This window comes from Piliocolobus tephrosceles, chromosome 9, assembly GCF_002776525.5.
Source record: "Piliocolobus tephrosceles isolate RC106 chromosome 9, ASM277652v3, whole genome shotgun sequence".
Classification (NCBI taxonomy): Eukaryota; Metazoa; Chordata; class Mammalia; order Primates; family Cercopithecidae; genus Piliocolobus; species Piliocolobus tephrosceles.
In genome coordinates, this window is record NC_045442.1 from 123732815 (window position 1) to 123755829 (window position 23015).

The 23015-nt window shown below is 43.3% G+C and overlaps 1 protein-coding gene across 1 annotated transcript in view; it reads right to left on the reverse strand.

The window, feature by feature from the left end:
• Positions 1–4957: 4957 nt before the first annotated feature.
• The window catches only part of ITIH2 (inter-alpha-trypsin inhibitor heavy chain 2), a 40717-nt gene continuing 22659 nt past the window's right edge, over positions 4958–23015 (reverse strand). Inside the window, exons 11-19 of the mRNA XM_031936222.1 lie at positions 21699–21884; positions 21234–21373; positions 18624–18793; positions 15008–15145; positions 11427–11540; positions 10401–10599; positions 9719–9891; positions 7966–8077; positions 4958–5292 (exon numbers count right to left, since the gene is read on the reverse strand). Of these exons, the coding sequence (XP_031792082.1) occupies positions 5145–5292; positions 7966–8077; positions 9719–9891; positions 10401–10599; positions 11427–11540; positions 15008–15145; positions 18624–18793; positions 21234–21373; positions 21699–21884 (1380 nt within the window). The 3' untranslated portion in view covers positions 4958–5144. The remainder of the gene's footprint in view (positions 5293–7965; positions 8078–9718; positions 9892–10400; positions 10600–11426; positions 11541–15007; positions 15146–18623; positions 18794–21233; positions 21374–21698; positions 21885–23015) is intronic.

The following is a 23015-nucleotide window of genomic DNA, read 5'->3' on the forward strand; positions in this document are numbered from 1 at the left end:
AGCATCAGACGTGAAGTCCAGCACATAGTAGGTGTTGAATAAATGGCAGTGAGTGGTCATGTCCAGAAATGGAGCCAAGAAGTTGAGCCTGGACTACTAAGAATCTGGCCTGAAGAATTTCAAAAAGGAGAATGATTCTCCCTGATAACAAATAGTGATGAGTAAAACCTGACAAATTACATATGCCTCCCCCAAATATGTAAGTTTGGAATCAACTCAGTGGTTTTCTTCAGAGAAAAACTGTTTCATGTCTGCCTCCCACATTTAATTCTCCAACATCTTTCTGAAATTATTTCAGAATGAAATGAGGTAGCATACTTGAGGTTAAATTCAATAAAAAATATCTGAAGCATAAAAATACGATTCTAGATGTGACAGTAGTTTTTTCCCTCAAGTTCCTAGAGCCTGATAGTGTTTATGCTAAGCAAAATGACTACAGATAACTAACAACAGGTCTTATGATTAGACTTTTATTTTTGAAGCATCATAAGCGATTTTTCTTTTTTTCGAACATAGACTTTACTTACTAGAGCAGTTTCTGTGGGTTTTGACAAATGTATATCTGCCACTGTAGCATCACACAGAACAGCTTCACTGCCCTGGAAGTTTCCTGTGTTCTGCCTGTTCACTGTCTCCCCCCAAATCTCTGCTGACCACTGATCTTTTTACTGTCTCCCTAGTTTTGTCTCCATCGAAGGTCATATAGTTGGAGTTGTACAGTTGTGTAGCTTTTTCAGATTGGCTTCTTTCACCTAGTAGAACATACACATGTAAGGTTCCTCCATGTTGTTTTGGTTAGGTGTTTGTGGCTCAATGGCACACTTCATTTTATCACTGAATAATATTCTGTTGTCTGAATGCACCACAGTTTATGCACTCACCTACTGAAGGATATCCTGGTTGCTTCCAAGGTTTGGAAATTATGAATAAAGCTGCTACAAACATCTGTGTGCAGGTATTTTGTGGATAGATGTTTTCAACTTATCTATGTAAAGACCAAGGAGCACAATTGCTGGATCATATGCCAGGAGTCTTCTGAGAAACTACCCAACTGTCTTCCAGGGTGACTGTACCATTTTGTTTTCAAACAAGCAATGAGTGAGAGTTCCTGTTGCTCCCCATCTCCGCTAGCATTTGATGCTGTCAGTGTTCTGGATTTTGGCCATCCTAATAGGTGTACAATGGGATCTTATCGTTGCTTTAATTTGCATTTCTTTGATGAAGTATGATGTGGGGCATCTTTTCATATGCTTATTTGCTGCCTGTATATCTTCTTTGGTGAGATGTATTTCAGGATTTTTGCCCACTATTTAATTGGGTGACTCATTTTCTTGTTGTTGAATTTTAAGAGTTCTTTGTATATTTCAGTTAAGTGTTCTTTATCAAATGTGTCTTTTGCAAATATTTTCTCTCAGTCAGTGGCTTGTCTTATTTTGTTTTAAGCTATTCTTTTTTTAACAACTGACTTGAGGTCATATCAAATTGTTGGTTTTGTTGTCCTGAGAGACCAAATTCTGTTTTCTTCATTAGAATCTCATTAAATCTCATTTGCTGATTTTTTCCTTTGTCTTCTGGCATCTACTTCTAACTGCCTCTCAGTTTCAGTTTTTCTGACATGATTGCATCAAATTCATTCAGCCAGTATTTATGGAGTGCCTTCAGTAGGTAAGCCATTGTACTGGAGATACGAGTGAGAAGCAGATAGAGACCCAAGGTATGTGTTATAGGAATTGACAGACAATGTTCAATGATAATCAAATGAAATGATAGGCCAGTAAGAGAAACTTGATCATGTATAGCAGCTACTTGAAAATCTGCCCTGACTGCTGGGCCTGAGAAACTGTTCACTGATACCAGTATACACCTCAGTTCCTACTTGGGTAAGATGGAATCACAGGATTAGAATATGATCAGCCTTTTTATTTTATTTTATTTTTTTGAGACAGACTCTGTCACCCAGGCTAGAGTGCAGTGTTGCGATCTTGGCTCACTGCAACCTCCGCCTCCTGGGTTTAAGCGATTCTCCTGCCTTAGCCTCCCGAGTAGCCGGGATTACAGGTCCATGCCACGGCACCCACCTAAGTTTTGTATTTTTAGTAAAGACATGATTTCGCCATGTTGGTCAGGCTGGTGTTGAACTCCTGACCTCAGGTGATCTGCCTGCCTTGGCCTCCCAAAGTGCTGGGATTACAGGCGTGAGCCACCGCGCCCAGCCAGAATATGATCAGCCTTGATTATAAGTTAGTCATTAGGTTGACTGCAGTGATGCTAGAAACGTTAATTAGATAACTGAATAATTATGCCACTTAAGGAAGCCATCCTGGAGGGTTTTTTTTTTTTTTCTCTTCTGTAGTTATTTTGGGAATAGTTACTAAGAAGTAGACTCAGCCATTGTGAAAAAGTTAAGAAAAATAACACTAAGTTCTTATAGCATACAAGCATCTCTATGTACCTAGATAGCCAGGTAATTTTTACTTTGATTTTACTGGGCCTTTGGAGTCACTTATATCTCCTTCAGTTGGGATAAGACTAAAGAGAAGATGCCACTTGATGGTAGTAAGTGATCCTTTAAAGCTGCAGTTTCTTTTGATAGAACTCTATTACCACATATAAATATACACCCCAAGATTTTCATTATTACTTTTAAGACCACTGTGCACACATAAAATACTAAGAAGCTAAACTGAGTATCTGCAGGTAGAAGTTTTAAATTCAAGATTTTAACCGAGTAACAGAATTAATGTTAAAATCTCACTTTTGAAGTTTATGTTGAATATTAGCATTCTAATATTTAATATGTTTCTATTTTTGAAATAGGAAATGGAAAAGATGCAGCAGATTTTTCAAAAGTGCATCATAGGTGACCACTTCTTATAGAAGAAGAAAACTAAGAGGTAGTGTTATTTATCTCTTCAGCACTAAGGCTATCTTTACTTTTATTTATTTTTATGAAGAGATGGGAGTCTCACTATGTTGCCTAGGCTGGTCTTGAACTCCTGGCCTCCAGTCATGCTCCTGCCTCAGCCTCTGAAAGTGCTGGGATTATAGGCATGAGGCACCACGCCCAGCCAGTAATCTTTAGTTTCTAGAAACAATCACATTTCCTTAAGATTTTGCAATTAAGTTTAGAGATGCCTACTTGCTTTTTCAAGTATGGGTTGGATATGTGCAAAAAAAAGAGTTTGCCTCTAAAATGAAAAATGACTTTTATCAGATTACGGAAAGAAAGATTCATAAAAATGTGCCTTTAGAAAGCTTTTTTAAAGTGCAAATTCACCAATTTGGCTTTTGAGAATATGTTCATTTTAGGAATTGATTTTTTAAGGAAAGTTGTAAACACAGCAAAGCACAGAATTACAGTGGTTCAGACTTGCATCTTAGCACCAAAATCCACTATACAAGAGCAGACAGCATAAAGTAACCGAGTTTCGCTTTAAATTGGTTGCTTATTTTGTTCTGCCTTATAAATGTCATTGGCTTTTTGTTAGAACATAATTTACGACTTTATTTTGAAATAAAGTCTAATATAAGATTTAGCATGTAAGTGGTATTTCTCAGAAATGGTTTAAATGCAAATGAAGTAACAGTTCTACCAGGAGTACTAGAAGAAATGCCATGTTCAAGGTATATTAAATGTGTGTGAAACTTGATTCACAGACACACAGGGCTTCCAGAGAATTTGGAACTAAAATTCAGAATTCACTTAGCAACATTCACAGTGTGTCTCATTAGCCATCTGAGGTAACATCCTGAGCGATTTTAAATATGTGCAGAATTTGGGAGCAACAAAAAGTCCAAGTGGGGCTGGGCATGGTGGCTCACGCTGGTAATCCCAGCTACTTGGGAGGCTGAGGCAGGAGGATCACTTGAACCCAGGAGATGGAGGTTGCAGTGAGCCGAGATTGCGCCACTGTGCTCCAGCCTGGGCAATAAAGTGAGATTCCATCTCAAGAAAACACACACAAAGAAATCACCTTCCCTTGTGTGGGTGGGCCTCATCTAATCAGTCAAAGGTCTGAATAGAACAAAATGCTGACCTCCCCAAGTCAGAGGGGTTCTCTAGCGTACGGCCTTCGGACTTCATCTGCAGCGTCGGCTCTTCCTGCCTGATGGCTTTTGGACTGGAACACTGGCTCCTCCCTGGGTCTTCTGTACCATCAGCCTACTCTGCAGATTTTGGATTTACAAGCCTCCATAATCACATAAGCCAATCCTTATTGTAAATCTCCTGTGGGTTCTGTTTTTCTGGAGAACCATGGCTAATCCAGGCCTCACACACTCAGAAGGGTCCCAGGGACCAACACTATGAAGAGAATCTTGGACAAAAATACTGGGTTATCACAGGCACCATAGCAAGGCTATCCCTACAGAGGGTAGCAGGGCTTTAGTATAAATCTCTACAAAGCACCTAAGATCGAGTAACCCCCATTCGTATTCTATGCTCACCATCTAACCCTCTCATAATCATACCTCTCATGCAACTAGTAGTGTAAAGATGGATGCAGTCTGCAAGGTTGAGGACCTGAGACTCAACAATGAAATGATCAGCTGGGTGTGGTGGCTCATACCTGTAATCCGAGCACTTTGGAAGGTTGAGGCGGGAGAATCACTTGAGCCCAGGAGTTTGAGACCAGCCTGGGGACCATAGTGAGACCTCGTCTCTGCGGAAAAATAAAAATGAGCCGGGCATGGTGACATGCACCTGTAGTCCCAGCTACTAGGGAGGTTGAAGTGGGAGGATTGCTTGTGCCAGGTTGAGGCTGCAGTGAGCTATGATCGTGCCACTGCACTCCAACCTGGGCAACAGAGCGAGACCTTGTCTCAAAGGAAAAAGAAAAGAGTAACAAATGATCACAGTGAACACCACATTTAAGGCTCTGTCCAGATGCTGGCTTGTCTCAGCACCACCTTGATTCACACACTTTGGCATCTAAAAATGCAACAAAATCCTAAAAGCTCATTTGTAAGATATTTATTTTCTTCAGGTGTATTTACAGGCTTTATAAAACACCCTGATATCTGGTTCATTTTAATTAACCACCCTGATATCTGGTTCATTTTAATTATTCAAACCAAAGAATATCTGCAAAAGTGACAGGGGAAAGATGTGTATTAATATATATAATTTCCCAAACTATAAACCCTTAAGGCCGTTTGAGAAAGCTGTAGAGCTGAGGCACAAAGTAATCCTTGTAATGCCCGTCAATGAATCCTTTTCCACTGTTGTGCACAAACCAGCAGGTAACATCCGTTCCAAACACTAGATCCGTTCTGTAGTCTTTCTGTAAGCCCCTGCAAGGAAGCAAGGCGTGTGGTTAGCGGGAGGCCGAGGGATGGCTGGCCGGGCACCCCTAGACACAAGACCCCGTCTTTTCCTTGCTGTTCGTTGTGTTCCGTCACCACATCTGCCGCCCCCCCCACCTATCGCTGCTCCCCAAGTCATGTGAAACACCCAAGTCTGGGGCTTGGTGTTGGAAGGACAGAGAATCAGTGGAGTGTCCTTAGAGAACTCGAAGAACCCTTAGAGTTGACCTGTATGGGCTTTTCCAGCAAGGGAAACAGTAGCCAATGGAAAGAAGGCAGGAACAAGACTCCACAGTATTGAGGCTGACCTCACCAGTCACTTAAAGAATGAGTCGGCGGCCAGGCACGGTCGCTCATGCCTGTCATCCCAGCGCTTTGGGAGGCCAAGGCGGGCGGATCATTTGAGGCCAGGAGTTCAAGACGAGCCTGGCCAACATGGAGAAACCCTGTCTCTACTAAAAATAATTTTTTAAAAAATTAGCTGGGCATATGCCTGTAGTCCCAATTACTCGAAAGACTGAGGCACGAGAAGCGCTTGAACCTAGGAGGCGGGGGTTGCAGTGAGCCAAGATCGCACCACTGCACTCCAGCCTGGGCGACAGAGCAAGACTCTGTCATCAAAAAAAAAAAAAAAAAAAAGAACGCATTGGAGGCGCCTCTTAACTGCACTTTCTGTGTGTTTAAGGGTGATACCTGCTGTTTCTGAGCAGATTCATGTCCTCCACTTGAAGGGCAAAGTAACCAACAATTTGTAAAGGATCTGGCACATTGCGTGAATGAGCCTTAAAAGTGTATGGCCGCGCCCAGTTCAGGGGACAGCTCAGTTTCAGTTATGAACCATGAGGTGCTTGCAGTGGATGAAATGGAGGCCCAGCATTTACTTATTGTCATTATAATAAATGCATGTGTGTGTATATGTATGTATTTATTTATATATGTATATATATTTATGTACATATATATCTATATATAGATAAATATTTATAAATATCTATACATAAATATACAAAAATATAAATATATAAATATAGTATAAATATAGAGTGCACACGGCACTCCAGCCTGACTCCATCTCTCTCTATATATAAAGTAAATGCATATATAGATATAGATATATACATATATAAATATCTGTGTGTGTGTGTGTGTGTGTGTGTGTGTGTGTGTATAGAGAGTGAGAGAGAGAGATGGAGTCAGGCTGGAGTACAGTGGTGCTATCTCCACCCACTGCAACCTCCACCTCCCAGGTTCAAGCAATTCTCCTATCTCAGCCTCCCGAGTAGCTGGGATTACAGGCACCCACCACCACACCCAGCTAATTTTTGTATTTTTAGTAGAGATGGGGGGGGTTCAACATGTTGGCAAGATGGTCTTGAACTCCTGACCTCAGGTGATCCACCCGCCTCGGCCTCCCAAAGTGCCGGGATGGCGTGAGCCACTGCACCCAGCCTATTTATATATTATGTATTTATTTATGAGACAGGTCTCACTCTGTTACCCAGGCTGGAGTGCAGCAGTACAATCATAACTCACTTCAGCCTCGAACTCCTGGGCTCAATGGATCCTCCCACCTCAGCCTCCTGAGTAACTGGGGCTATAGGCAGAATCTACTACACCTGGCTAATTATTTTTATTTTTGTAGAGATGGAGTCTTACTATGTTGTCCAGGCCGGTCTTGAACTCCTAGTCTCAAGTGATCCTCCCACATTGGCTTCTCAAAGCATTGAGGTTACAGGCATGAGCCACCATGCCTGGCAGTAAATGCCCTTTTACCAACTTCAGATAACTTAATATTAGCATTATTAATTTGTGCTCACAATTTCTTCTGTGACACACGCTCACAGATTCCCGTCAGTACCTTGTTCCTCCCATAAACTGATACTAATTGAATGGTGTATTCACCAAGAATCCATTGTTTCAGTTCACAAATCTACTTTCGTGGCAATACTTCCAAATACAATTTTATGGTTATCATTGTAATGTTATGGTTTAATTATGTCAAAGCCAATGACATTTGTTTGCATGAAGAATCCTTTCTAACAAAGCGAAGTTGACTGCTTTGTAAAAACTCTAAAAAGGGGCAAATGGCTTTAAAACGGTACCAAATTTGGCATGGGTGAGACAACTGTAAAGGACTGGGAAAAAATATCAAGATTTGTAAGATTTTTACACTCTGAATGCGTTACGAGCTTCTAAGTTCTCACTTTAGATGAAGCATATGGGGGTGGTTTGTATAAGAAAAGCTACAGAAAAAAGCAGTCAGAGATCCATGTGTAAAAGGAAAGCTCTAGCTTGATGTAAAAATCTATATTCATTCTGCAGCACTATGGTAATAGGTGTTTTTATGATTCTCTGCTTTGATCCACGTGTCCAGTTATCCAACTTGTGAAGCTCTCATGAGGCCTTTTAAAGTATGAAGATGAGAACAACAGGTTAGTTAATCCTGGCATCGCATGACCCTCGATACCCAGTCATTATTTGCATTTAAGGTGGGATATCAGAAATGCCCTTATGCGAATGCTGTGTGTGTCTATTCCTGATGAATTGCTTAGTGTGATGTAGGTAGTGCTTACAACACTTCTTCTTGCTCCTCTATTTTGCTGTGTGGGTCTAATTCTAACACGAGCCCTTTTCGTCACTGTCCTTACACCCGAGGCCTACCTGGTGACAATGAGCTTCTGCCCCTTCACTTCCATGCTGGCCTCTGGTTTCTCAGGGTCCTTTCCCGGTCTCTCATTGAAGATGTGTATCTTTGGTTCCTGCATGAACTGGCCTGGCGAAACAGAATCAGACACTGATTTACATGTAATCATAGTCAATTAAAAAGACAGGCTTGTTATTGGCTCCATGCTACATTTTGATCCTCCCTCTGGGATTTCTAGGGTGGAAAGACAAGCTGAGAGGAAAAAGGAGTGGTGATGGGAGGGAGGGTCCTTCCTGGGAGCATGTTTGTGCTGCTCACGGTCTTTTTTATTTATTTATTTTTTTAATTTGAAGAAGGATCTCCCTCTGTCGCCCGGGCTGGAGTGCAGTGGCCGGATCTCAGCTCACTGCAAGCTCTGCCTCCCCTGCCTCCCGGGTTCATGCCATTCTCCTGCCTCAGCCTCCTGAGTAGCTGGGACTACAAGCGCTGCCACCACACCCGGCTAATTTTTTTTTGTATTTTTAGTAGAGACGGGGTTTCACCGTGTTAGCCAGGATGGTCTCGATCTCCTGACCTCGTGATCTGCCTGCCTCGGCCTCCCAAAGTAGTGGGATTACAGACATGAGCCACCACACCCAGTCCCCCCCTTTTTTTTTTTTTTTTAAATTGAAGAGATGGGGCCAGGTGCGGTGGCTCACACCTGTAATCCTAGCACTCTGGAGGCCAAGCCGGGCAGATCAACTGAGGTTCGGAGTTCCAGACCAGCCTGACCAACATGGAGAAACCCCATCTCTACTAAAAATACAAAATTAGCCTGGCATGGTGGTGCATGCCTGTAATCCCAGCTACTCGGGAGGCTGAGGGAAGAGAATCACGTGAACCCTGGAGGCGGAGGTTGCCATGAGCTGAGATTGTGCCATTGCACTTCAGCCTGGGCAACAAGAGCGAAACTCCATCTCATAAATAAATACATACATAAATAAATAAATTTAAGAGATGGAGTCTCCCTTTATCACCCAGGCTGGAGCACAGTGGCACAGTCACAGCCCACTGCAGCCTCTAATTCCTGGACTCGGGCAGTCCCACTCCAGCTTCCTGAGTAGCTGGGACTCCAGGCAGGATCCACCACATCTTGTGAATTATTTTTATTTCCTAATTTTTTGATAGCGATGGGGTGCCCAGGCTGGTCTTGAACTCCACAAGCAATCCACCTGCCCAGGCCTCCTAAAGTGCTGGGATTACATGAGCCACCGTGCCTGGAGCTCATGGTCATTTTATACATGAGGTTGGTCTAGTGGATTGTAAGTAAATTGAGCACCCTGATGGCAGGAAAGTGAGGTGAGCACCTGAGAGCATAGCTCAGATCACAGGAACAAGATTTGCTTGTGATGTCACAGGCTTTGTATTTGAGCCCTTCTTAAAATACTAGGGACAGTTGTCCAGGGTGTTCTGCTTGTTATTACAGACCTCCTAAATGGGTTCACCTCGCTTCAGTTAGAAAAAAATCTTTAACGGAAAACTTGAAATGTATCTGTCCCTTCTCTTAACTTGCCCAGTTTGTGATGCTGAAGTCCTGGCCCTGGACAGCCTTGTCTAGAACAGCAAAAGGTCCTGGCTGTCACATTCCCGAGTGACCCCACGCTGCTATGTTGGTCCTCTGTGCTCTGGAGTCCACACCTGCCATGTCCTCAACTTGTAACCACTGTCAGCCAACGCTGCTAAAGAATTAGAGTGGCCCCACCCTCGTCAGATGGTCAGTAAACACTTTACCTATTAGTCCGTGGGCATGAGGTGAAAACTTGTTTGTAGGGGGGATGTAGATTCCCAGAAAGTCAACATTGATGGGATGCTTCTTCCAAACACGGTGAAGTAAAACAGAAAAGGACATCTCTTTGTCCAGGGTGATAGTTACCACTTTTTCTTTCTTCACTGAGATCTGCACCCTGGTGTGAAAGTCCAAGTGGCATTAAACCATTCCAGAACAGACCTTTTTAGAAAGTCATTCTTCTCACCGCTAATATGAACAATTCACCCCTGCCAGACAATTCCGCTAGTTACCTAAGCGCTTGCAACAGTTTAGAGATAAACGATCGATTAACAGATACTCATTGGGAAGCTTCTATGCAGAGGACACGATCATGGCATTTGGAGCGCACTCTGCGATAGAGTCGGGTATAGATTTCAGCTGGTGGGTTCGTTCGCTGACCAGCACATACACAGTGAGTGCTTACTGACACCAGGCACTAGACTAGGTCCTGGGACCCAATGGTGACCAAAAACACAGTGCTCACTGCCAGAACAGAGGAGGGAGTGAGAATAATTGTTCTGAACCTCAACTTCCTTATATTTAAAACGATGATTTTTTTTTAAATGTTGATGTCACTGTTGCCTGGATTTAGTTATGCAGTCATGTGTCACGGACAGGCCTGAGTTCAGATGAAATCGTACTTGCCTCTGATTCATGACTTGAGCCGTGTCGGACCAGGACAAGGCAAATGTGCTAGAACCGTCTCTCAGGGTGATGGCCTCAGTGCTGATTTCTATTTTTACGCCTTCACTTTGGAAATAAAATCCCAGTTTTCCAAAATAGGTGCTTAGTTTTCCATTGTTGGGCTTCTTGGCACCAACAAGCTGACCATTGATTACAATTCCTACAGGAAAGAAAAAAATGAGTTTTTCTCTTGTGTGCCCTTTATTTTGCATGTGTGGGTACTATAGTTCAAATTTATAAAACTTGGCAATATAGGAAAGTTATAATTTTGCTTCAGGATTTACATAACATTTTCTTCTTTGTGCTTCTCATTGTATAACATATATTTTAATATAACAGTTACAAAATTTAATAAAATTTAATAATTTTATATCAGTTATAAAATTTAATTGTCAGTGTATAAAATGTAATTTAAATGATTTACTATCATATAGTGTTTAAGTGAATTTTTGTGTGTGTGTGACGGAGTCTCGCTCTGTCACTAAGGCTGGAGTGCAGTTGCACGATCTCGGCTCACTGCAACCTCCACCTCCTGGGTTCAAGCGATTCTCCTGCCTCAGCCTCCTGAGTAGCTGGGATTACAGGTGTGTGCCACCATGCCCGGCTAATTTTTTTTTGTATTTTTCGTAGTTGGGGAGTTTTGTCATGTTGGCCAGGCTGGTCTCGAACTCCTGATCTCAGGTGAACCGCCTGCCTCAGCCTCCCAAAGTGCTGAGATTGCAGGTGTGAGCCACCACACCTGGCTCATATTTAAATTAATTACACCACAACAAGATCTGCTAGTTCATACTCAGAGAGAGGGTATATATTTTGAGCTATGATGGTTCAAAATAGTTAAGAATATATTTATAATTTAATTTCTCACTAACATCACTGAAATATATAGCACTTCTATTAAGGTGAGAAAGAAGGACATCCAAGGCGGTGACAGGAAAGCATGACAATGACCTAATTGTCTAAAGCAAATATGATTTATTTTTATTTTACCTGATTCTGGGTCAGAAACCAGGCTGAGGATTTTTCCAGGTTCTGAGTCAATATTGAAACAAATGTTCTTTTGGCTTTTGGGTAGATAAATGATGAAATGTGGGTCATTTTCAACTGGAAAATATGCAAAGAAAACGTAAACAAAATCATTAAAAGGAAGATGATTTTAAATACTATATCATTCCTGAACATCTTTAATTTAATCAGAACAAATATTTATTGTGCTTCTCCTTTATGCTCGGTACTCCTCCAGGCCTCGGGGACCCAGTGGTTCATACTCCATTGTCCCTCTGTCATGCAGCACTTCATCATAAATGTGAAGTGACTTGACCCTCATTTTAGGAAAGCTGTTGGTGGCAGTATGAATGACAGCTTGCAGAGGAGTCACGGGAAGCTCGTGCAGTGGCTAAACCTGTCACTCAGGCCAGAAATGTTCGGTTCACACCTCCAGGTTCATGCTCTGCAGTCCACAAATACGTGGTTAGTTGATTTTTGTTGGAGCCGGACACTACAGGGCATTGTAAAAACACAGAACAGGCCAGGTGCGGTGGCTCACGCCTGTAATCCCAGCACTTTAGGAGGCCTAGGTGGGTGGATCATGAGGTCAGGCGTTCAAGACCAGCCTGGCCAGCATAGTGAAACGCCGTCTCTACTAAAAATACAAAAAATTAGCCAGGTATGATGGTGGGCACCTGCAATCCCAGCTACTCGGGAGGCTGAGGCAGGAGAATTGCTTGAACCTGGGAGGCAGAGGTTGCAGTGAGCCAAGATGGCGCCACTGCACTCCAAGCTGGGTGACAGTGCAAGACTCCATCTCAAAAATAAATAAATAAATAATAAAATAAAATAAAAAACACACACAGCAAAGGCTCTTTTAAAAATACTCTTGACCAGGCCTGGTGGCTCACTCCTGTAATCCCAGCACTTTGAGATGCCAAGGTGAACGGATCACCTGAGGTCAGGAGTTCGAGACCAACCTGACCAACATGGAGAAAGCCCCCCCCCCCCATCTCTATTAAAAAAAAAAAAATTGGCCAGGTGTAGTGGCAGGTGACTGTAATCCCAGCTACTCAGCAGCTGAGGCAGGAGAATTGCTTGAACCCAGGAGGCGGAGGTTGCAGTGAGCCGAGATTGAACCATTGCACTCCAGCCTGGGCAACAAGAGCGAAACTCCATCTCAAAAATAAAAACTAAAAGAAACTCTTAAACAATCATTATATTATGATATCCTCTTTCTTCCTCTACACAAATATGGTAGTTTGAAATATTCTGTTTGAAGAAAATTGCTTTTATTAAAGACAACGATTGGTTTTGCCATTTAATTAACTCAAATCCCACCAATCAGACCTTCTGATAAGCAGTAGTGAATCAGTGCTGCCATGCTGAGTTGACAGAATTCAAGACAACAGAAATGAAGCATCGTGGTTAAATGAGTCAGTCCAGCCTGAAATTTTGATCAGGCTGAAAGTAGATCGAGGACCTCCGTGACTAATGTTACAGATTCCTAGCACCTGAGGTTTATGGGCAGAACACTGGTGGGTGATAACTGAGCTTCCGCTAGGAAAGAGAAACGTGTATCCACCCTGCAGGGAGGGTGTTATCATCCCCGCGTTAGCGGTGGCTGCTTGAACCCTGGAGGGGTTTCAGTGTATGACCAAGGTCATGGGGCAGATGCATCTCCAGGACTGTCTGACTTTGAAGTCCTCATCCTTTGTACTGCATCCTACAACAGAGATGAGAAACTTGGAAGAAGCACTACAGCCTTAACTGGGAAGAATATTTAAAGGTAAATTAACTTGGTCTCAACAATTTTCTCCAAAAGCTTTATTTTGCAAAGCCACAGTTTAAGCAGCTCACTCCCTGGGCATGACGGTAGTGACTGGCTCTCAGAAAGCGCGGGTTGGAAAGGCACAGTAAAAGCAACTGCTCCTCCAGGGTAGTCAACTTCCGCACGGATTCCCCACTCGTGCGTGGCAGCGGACATTTGCCACTGTTTACTGAGACTTCTGCATGGTCCCTCCTGGGCCTCCCACCCCCACAGAGCTGGGGTAGGAGAGGGGAGTGTTGTACAAAGCACTACCAGCAATGGAGAGTGAAGAGGCGAGTTACTTGTGGCCTAGAAATCATTTTAGAGATAAGCCCTAGGGTGAGATGAAGTTACTATTTTATCATTGTATTTTATCTTATCATATTTTATTTTGAGACAGTCTTGCTCTGTCGCCCAGGCTGGAGTGCAGTGGCACGATCTCAGCTCACTACAACCTCCGCCTTCCAGGTGCAAGCAATTCTCCTGCCTCAGCCTCCCGAGTAGCTGGGATTATAGGCACCTGCCACCACACCCAGCTAATTTTTGTATTTTTAGTACAGACAGGGTTGGCCAGGCTGGATTTGAACTCCTGACCTCAAGTGATCTGCTCTCCTCAGCCTCCCAAAGTGCTGGGATTACAGGCGTGAGCCACCATGCCAGGTCTCTATTTTATTTTTTGAGACAGAGTCTCCCTCCCTCTGTCACCCAGGCTGGAATGTAGTGGTGAAATAATAGCTCACTGCAACGTTGAACTTCTGGGCTCAGGCAATCCTCCCACCTCAACCTCTTGAGTAGCTGGGGCTACAGGTGCACCACTATGCCTGGCTAATTTTTTGAAAAGGGTTTTTTTTTTCTGGTTTCTCAAACTCCTGGCCTCAAGCAATCCTCTCCCACCTGAGTCTCCAAAAGTGCTGGGATTACAGGTGTGAGCCATGTGCCTTGCCTGAAATAACATTAAATGTCCATTCAAAGTCCTTGCTAAGTTTTCTCTGCTACAACATGGTATTTGGTATGTGCTAGGCATACAACCTTGAGAGCCAGCTTTGAGGCCTTCTTGATGGAAAGGTCTATATTCCAGGCAGTCAAGAAAGCTGCACAGTTCTAGGACCAGCAGGAACCACCCTTCTAAATTTCAAACTCTCAAGTCAAGCTGGGACTTCGCACCTTCCTTCAGGGAGAGGGATGTGCTCTGTCTCTGAGTGTTGAAATTTACTTTTTTTCTAATAAAAAGAAAAGTAAGGAAAGCAAAGCTGCACACAGGTTTTCTAGGTGAACTAGCTAATTGCCAGCAGCTGTGATCTCTGTGGGTGAAGGCTGCAATGTAAGGAGCTGGGAACATTTCCCCGGGGCAGCTCCCCCTCTCACATGCTGTGGGAGAAGATGCCAGAGAGTTTGTCAATGGAAAGGCAAAGAAATTGACAATGGAAGGCAAAGAAATCTGCGATTACACAAGGAAGCCACAGCCACCAAAACTGTCAGAAAGAAATACATTTTCCTGGCTTTTAGATGACCACAGCTACTACCCAAACCTCCCACTGAAAGTGTTTGCGGAAAGGTTTTTTAAAAGACTGAACAAAACTAGGATTCCGTAAATACATGATTAAAAACAAAATAAGGTGTATTTCTATAGAAAAACAGGTGATCTGCCTGCCTTGGCCTCCCAAAGTGCTGGGATTACAGGCATGAGCCACTGCACCCGGCCTCATTCACACAATGCTTCCCGGGATTATGGTCTGCTGAGTTCTGGGACATGCAAGCAGTGTAGAAGCTTTACCTCTCATCACATGTGGGGGTGGCGTGGACTCCAGCACCTGAGCTCCTTGTGCCAGCATGGAGATCACGGGCGTTGGTGAAGGATTGACCCAAGACGGGATGGAATCTGGAGCCACTTTGCTGCCGTAATACAGGGCCCCTGAGTAGAAAAACCTGCATCTGTTAGTTTCTAGGTTTACGTTTCCACAGAAATTGCTCACCATGTCAAGAATCTGTTTTATGCACCCCCAGATGTTGTCAGCTTAGGTTTTTCTCCTCTATTTTTATTCCAGAGTTCTCTCTTGTCGGGCTCCCTCTGGCGTGTTGCTGAGGGAGGGGGCCAGTGATACGGTTCTCCCTGGAGTCTGGAGCCTGAGCAAGGGTGGCCGTGGAAGGAACCACTTTATAGGGCTGGGGAAGGGCCCGGTGACTCCAGTGCAGGCTGGGGAGCTAAGTCTGGGAGAAGGCCCAGGTTACCGTGGCATCTTCCCGGCTCCATCTCTATTCACTCACAAACAAGCCGAGCAGGTTCGTTTCCCAGAGAGGTTTCCTTACTGGTGAGAGAGATTTCGCATGACAACAAAAGGCACTTTTTGCTTTCCGATAGCCAGGCTAGCTGTCTGTGAGAAAGTCATGCCTAGAAACGAATCTAGGGTTCATTTGTCCCTAGATGTATTTAGCTGTGAGTCTACAGGCTGTTGTCACAGGGACATTACAAGTCAGAGTTCCCTGAACGATGGACCAGTGCAGTAAACTTGGTGTCATGCTTGAACGAAATTAAAAATGCACAAAATCCTTCCATTGTGTGCAAAGCATTCCTAAGAATATATTTCACAGAAATCCAAATACCGCATGTTCTCACTTACCTTGGGAACTACATTGAAAAGTCAATACTGTGTACTACACGGAGTAAAGATGGAAATAATAGACACTGGGGACTTGTAGGGGGGAGGGGGGGGGAAGGGGGGGGGGGGGGGGGGAGGGTTGAAAAATTACTGAGTACCATGGTCGCTACCTGGGTGACATGATCATTTGTACCCCACGCCTCAGTAACATGCAATATATCCAAGTAACTTGCACATTTAGCCCCTGAATCTAATATATTATATATCATATATTATAGGTAGTATAATTATATGTAATATAATTATATATATCTATAGCTATAATACATATTTTATATAATTATATATAATTATATATTATATTATTTTATATATTTAATATATTTATCATTATATATTATATATAAATTATATATAATATATACAATTATATATTATATATTACATATAAGATATTAATAATTATATATTATCTATAATATATATTTTATATATACGTGTGTGTGTGTATCATATATGTATATATGTTTCAGTAGGACCAGTCCCCAAGAAAGAGAAAAGAAAGAGATGTATAAACCTGAGGTCTCCTAGCCCTGGTGCGTGCACCCTCGGGGGTGCCTGGAGACTTTCTGCAGGACTCAGAGAGCATGGACTGTTTGAAAAGCAATGTCTAGAGTCTCAGTCTAGACATAGACTATTTTCTAAAGAAACCCTTTTCTCCCAGTTTACAAGCAGAAGGCCTGCTCTTCTCCACTCCCCTCCCGAAAAAGTCCTCCAGGAACCAAAACATCCATTGGAATATTGATGTAGGGCGAAAAACCTGATTCCAATGATGGGGAGCAAATGCTTGTCCGAGCCACAGGGCTTCCAATTCTTTGCTTTCAACAAAATGGAGGAAGGGCTCACGTTGTCAGCTGATAAATTATACAAGATTTTTTGGACACTAGGTCCATATGCATGTTTTAGCATATAAATTTCAAAGAGTTCAGATAAGCGAGTAACTGAATATAATCAGACACTTGCCATTTCTGTCTACTCGTCTGTACCAACCAATATTTATCGGGACTTCTGCCCATACAAGTTTTCTTAGAAGTAGAATTGATGCTGAATCCTGTCTCTTTCAATCCATTCATAAATAATACTTATCCATGAATACACGAAAAACACCCAGTCACATTTTTCCCAGTAAGAGATTATAGATTACTTCCACTCCAATTTTACTTATGTGTAATCAAATTTATAATTTATTTATATTATTTTGCTCACTTGGCTACTAGTAGTAATATTAATCAGATCCAGTTCAGAAGAGAATTTCAAATACTCAGAATCTTATGGTTATGATTTTTAAATTAAATTTTTAATTAAAATTAAAATTTATAACTTTTTTTCTTATAGATAAGTGAGGTGATTACTAAAAGGAGCGTAAAAATATATTACAATAGGATATAGTTCTGCTGGGCAACTGGAGTGGAAATACAAGTTCAACTAGAAAAAAGAATAATGTAAAACTTCCAATAATTTTTTTTTTGAGACAAAGTCTTATTCTGTCACTCAGGCTAGAGTGCAGTGGCATAATTGGCTCACTGCAACCTTCACCTCCCAGGCTCAAGCAATCCTCCCACCTCAGCCTCCTGAGTATTTGGGACTATGGGCACGTGCCACCATGCCTGGATAATTTTAGTATTTTTTTCTAAAGATGGGGTTTTGCCATGTTGACCAGGCTGGTCTCATATTCATAGGCTCAAGCAATTAACCCACTCCAGCCTCCCAAAGTGCTGGGATTATAGGCATGAGCCACCATGTCTGGCCAGTTTCTAATAATTGTAATATAGGATTTGCTTATGTAGTTTCAAAAAATGAATGATAGTAACCAATTAGGTATTCTGTTTCATTAGATGTATTGAAAACAGTGATGTGGTCGGGCATGGTGGCTCACGCCTATAACCCCAGCACTTTGGGAGGCCAAGGCAGGTGGATCGCCTGAGGTCAGGAGTTCGAGACCAGCCTGGCCAACATGGTGAAAACCTGTCTCTACTAAAAATACAAAAAATTAGCTGGGCGTGGTGGCACATGCCTGTAATCCCAGCTACTTGGGAGGCTGAAGTCGGAGAATTGCTTGAACCTGGGAGGCTGAGGTTGCAGTGAGCCGAGATCGTGCCATTGTGCTCCAGCCGGGGCAACAGAGCAAGACTCTGTCTCAAAAAACAAAAAACAAAAAAAAGAAAAGAAAAAAAAAAAACAGAAAAGAAAACAGTGATGTAACAGTTTTATTTTAAAAGGTCAATATTTATAAAATACTGTAATTATGTTAGTTGCATATAGAAATTATATTTGTTGCCCAGGAGTTGGAAGCTGCAGTGAGATGTGATGGTACCCAGGCTGGAGTGCAGTGGTCCTCCTGGGCTCGAGAGATCCTCCTGCCTCAGCTTCCCAAACAGGTGAGATTACAGGTGCCCACCATCACACTCAGCTAGTTAAAACTTTTTTTCTTTAGAGATGGGGTCTCGCTATGTTGCCCAGGCTAAGATAAAAAATTTCAAATATTGATGTCAAAAATGTTGGAAGGGGTATGCGGGTTTTCAAAAGTTCCTTTGGGAAACATGGGAGCAAAAGGGTCAATTACCACGGCAATAATCCATCCTCCTCCCAGCTGGCAGGAAGAGCTTGGGCACAGGAGGGCCCAGGGCTGGGTGCAAGAGGTGGGCTGGAGTGGGAGAGAACGGAGGCGCTAGGACTTCCCCCCCGGGGCAAGAGAGCTGCCTGGCCACTTGTCCCCACAGGTGCAGCCCTGACCTGAACAGCAGGAGGGATCCTGGGGCGGGGCATCCGCCAGCATGCGCTCGTCCCCAGCCTCGTTCTCAATCACCAGCGAGGTCAGCGGGGTCACAATGTGGTGGTCTAGAGACATCTGCAGGATCGATCTTGTAATTCTTCTCTTGGCAGCAGCTGTAGGAGCCAGGCTTCTGCATTCAAGAAGTAGAGGTGTTATGGAGCATGGCTGCATTGGAGTGGGAGCCCAAGTCAGCTCCCCGCCCCTGCACCCCACCGCTGCTGGGGTCCAACCTGGGGGTGGGGCGGGGCCGCAAAGTAACTGGGAAACAGAACTCACTGGCTTCAAGAAGCTGAGTATTTTATCTAGCTAAGTCTCAAGGCATTATTTATTTACTTATTTATTATTATTATTATTTTCGAGACAAGCTCTCACCCTGTTGCCCAGGCTGGAGTGCAGTGGCACAATCACGGTTCCCTGCAGCCTCAACCTCCCTGGCTCAAGCGATCCTCCTCCCTCAGCCTCCTGAGTAGCTGGGACTACAGGTGCATGCCACCACACCCAGCTAATTTTTGTATTTTTTGTAGAGATGGGCTTTTGCCATGTTGCCCAGGCTGGTCTCGAACTCCTGGACTCAAGCAATCCACCCTCCTTGGAGCCACACGTCTGGCTCCCAAGGCTTTTTTTTTTCTTTCTTTTTTTTAACTTTATATTTTGGAGCAGTTTTAGGTTCGCAGTAAAATCATGCAGAAAGTATCAAGATTTTCTATGTGCCCACTGCATACACACGGTCCCCCATATACACGGCCTTCCCCACTGTCAGCATCCATCCCACATCAGAGCGGTGCACTTGTTACAATGGAAGAAGCTGACACATCATTATCACGCAGAGGCCACAGTTAATGTGGCTGACCCTTGGTGTTGTCCATTCTATGGGTTTGGTTAAATGCATAATGACAGGTGTCCACCTTTGGAGTATCATATAGGGTATTTTCACTGCCCTAAAAATGCTCTGTGCTCCACCTACTCCCCTCTCTCCCACCCCCCAACTTTTAGCAACTGCTGATCTTTTTATAGGAATTGTTTTAAAATCAATATTTAACGTCTGCCACAATTTGCTATATGCCTGTAAATACACCCAGTGTGCTTCTGTCAGAGAGAGAGTTATTTCTCTTTTACTTCACAGTCATAGTTTACAGTCTTGTGTGTTTCTTCTAATCTTATCAACATCCGGGATTTTCTCTATGAGTTCAGTCATACAACAGGATTTCATTTTCCCAGCCTCATTTAGACCGTGGTCCATCTTCCTGCGAATCCTATCTAATAGATGGAATGAGGCTTGGGAATGGGAACTTTTATCAGACACCTCTGTGTAATTTTGATGCAGGTAGTCAAAGAACCATCCATGGCTCTAGGGACTTAGTTTTCATGTTGGAGAGTTGAGATGCAGCTCGGCTGAGAAGCCAGAGGGGACATGGATGAGTATAGGGGAGCGTTTCCTTAGGGAATATCATAATCACATGATCATTAAATTCTCTTTGGATAAGAAGCTGTTTTCAAGAGTAAATGCAAATAAATGACTGACACACGAAGCAACCAGAGGAGACACAGATGAGCGTGGGGGAGCCCTTCCTTAGGGAACATCATAGTCGTTAATAATCATCAATTTCTCTTTGGACAAGAAGTCATGTTCAAGAATGCAGGGCCGGGCATGGTGGCTCATGCCTGTAATCCCAGCACACTGGGAGGCCGAGGTGGGCGGATCATGAGGTCAGGAGATCAGGACAGTAAATGCAAATACATGACTGATACATGAAGCAACATGGGTGAATCTCACCAACATCATATTGAGTGAAAGAAGCCAGGAACAGAGGAATACAGATTGCCTGATTATGCGAAATTTAGGATCACGCAAAACTGATGATCACAGACATTGAAAGAGTGGATTCCACTGAGGGGGTGGTAGGCGTTGAGGGAGGGGAACAAGGGAACCTACCTCTGGATCTGGGTGGTGATTACATGGACGACAGATAGAAAAATCCACTGAATGGTGCACTTAAAACTAATGCATTTTGACTGGGCGCAGTGGCTCACGCCTGTAATCCCAGCATTTTGGGAAGCTGAGACGGGGCGGATTATGAGGTCAGGAGATTGAGACCATCCTGGCTAATACGGTGAGACCCCGTCTCTACTGAAAATACAAAAAAATTAGCTGGGCGTGGTGGCGTGCGCCTGTAATCCCAGCTACTCGGGAGGCTGAGGCAGGAGAATGGCGTGAAACCAGGAGGTGGAGCTTGCAGTGAGACGAGATGACACCACTGCACTCCAGCCTGGGTGACAGAGCAAGACTCTGTCTCAAAAAAATAAATAAATAAAAATAAATAAATAAAATAAAAAATAAAAAAATTAATGCCTTTTGCACACTCTATGGTGTGTTATATCTCAATAAGGAAGAAAAAGAGTGAACCCAGCTTTCTCCAAAGTGTTCAGAACTAGTGGAGGGTAATAATTCAAGCCTGTGCTAATTTGCTGTCTTTCTTGCTTCCAAACTCTTTTTGTGTATGAATGCATATATTCATGGTGGACATTTCAGTTCTGCAGATCCCGTGGTGCGAGTACTCTTCTCCTCTTACCGTTCAGCTAGCAGTTGGTTGATGGTTAGATAGGCCCACAGTTTCCTGGTGAAATCGGGATCTGCATGCTTGTCTTTCGATAGAAAATCCTGCAAGTCATCCATCTGGGCCAGGGTCTCCAGGACTAACTGTGTGTTAGCCTAGATGATGGAAAGTTCAGTTGAGAGACACCAGGTAACAGAATTACAGTTTAGTACCTGCTGCGAATGAATGGGAATAAAAAAGAAATGGAAGACAAAGCCTACTGAGGAAGGAAATGCATTTCTGTGCTTGGGATTGGGCTTGGGTGAAAGGGTCGGGATTTGTGGAATAGCTGGGAAGATGGCAGATATATTCTCCTGTCTTCTCCATCACTGATTGCTTCTGTTCTACACCCATGATTCCCAGCAGGCAGAGCTGACATTCAAGAGGGACTGTGTCTAGGGGGCCAATTAGTAGATAGAATAGGCAGATAAGTGGAAGTACCGAAGTCGCCGTGATAATGCTCTCTATTTGATCCAATTTAGCAGGGTCAAATTTTCCTGCCACCACAATCTCTGAACCTCCAAAGTAGTTATGGAAATTGTTTTGAGTGACGTCCGTGACTGACGTATGGGGATAGTTGAACTGAACATTCCGGAGCAATGGAGTGGAGACCTGGTTGTAGAATTTCTACAATTCACAAAGAGAGAGAGAGAGAGAGAAATTATGTTCATACTGCTTTGTAGATCTAAAGCATCTTATTTTATTTTATATTTTATTTTATTTATTTATTTTGAGATGATGTCTCACTCTGTTGCCCAGGCTGGAGTGCAGTGGTGCGATCTCGTCTCACTGCAACCTCCGCCTCCCAGGTTCAAGTGATTCTCCTGCCTCAGCCCCCGGAGTAGCTGGGATTATGGGCACTTGCCACCAAGCCTGGCTAAATTTTGTATTTTTAGTAGAGACGGGTTTTCACCATCTTGACCAGGCTGGTCTTGAACTTCTGGTCTTGTGATCTGCCTGCCTCGGCCTCCCAAAGTGCTGGGATTACAGGGATTACGTGCCCAGCTGATCTAAAACATTTTACTCTGAGATTCTTCAAAGGATCAGCAGATACCTCTTAATTTATTCACATGGGATGTCTGGGACAAAGGGAAATGCTCATAATTATCAGATTAAAAACAGAAGACAAAGACTTGTTGAGAACATTACCTTTGATTTAAGAGCCTGGCATTTTTCCCCCTTTCTGTTACGGTCAGCATGAAAAACTCTTGGACAAACTTATGATAAAAGTCAGCAAGAGATCGGGCATGGTGGCTCGACCTGTAATCCCAGCACTTTGGGAGGCGAAGGCGGGGGAATCACCTGAGGTCAGGAGTTCGAGACCAGCCTGGCCAACATGGTAAACCCCATCTCTTCTAAAAATACAAAAATTAGCCGGGCGTGGTGGAGCACTCCTGTAATCTTGACTACTCAGGAGACTGAGGTGCGAGAATCGCCTGAACCCAGGAGGGGGAGGTTGCAGTGAGCTGAGGTCACACCACTGCTCTCCAGCCTGGGTGACAAAGCAAGACTCGGTCTCAAAAAATAATAATAGTAATTAAATTTTTAAAAAAGTCAGCTGGGTTAATATTCCCCAAATCAGAATCTTATCTCTTACTTGTTCCCAAATTTAAATACGATGCCTGGTACTGACAAAGGGCGGGAAAAGACACGTTCCTTCCCTACATCATCATCTCATCTATTTAGTCGAAACAAACCAATGGTTTGTTTTTTTCAATATATGTATTTTAATTTTAAAAAATTTATTTTTTGAACAGA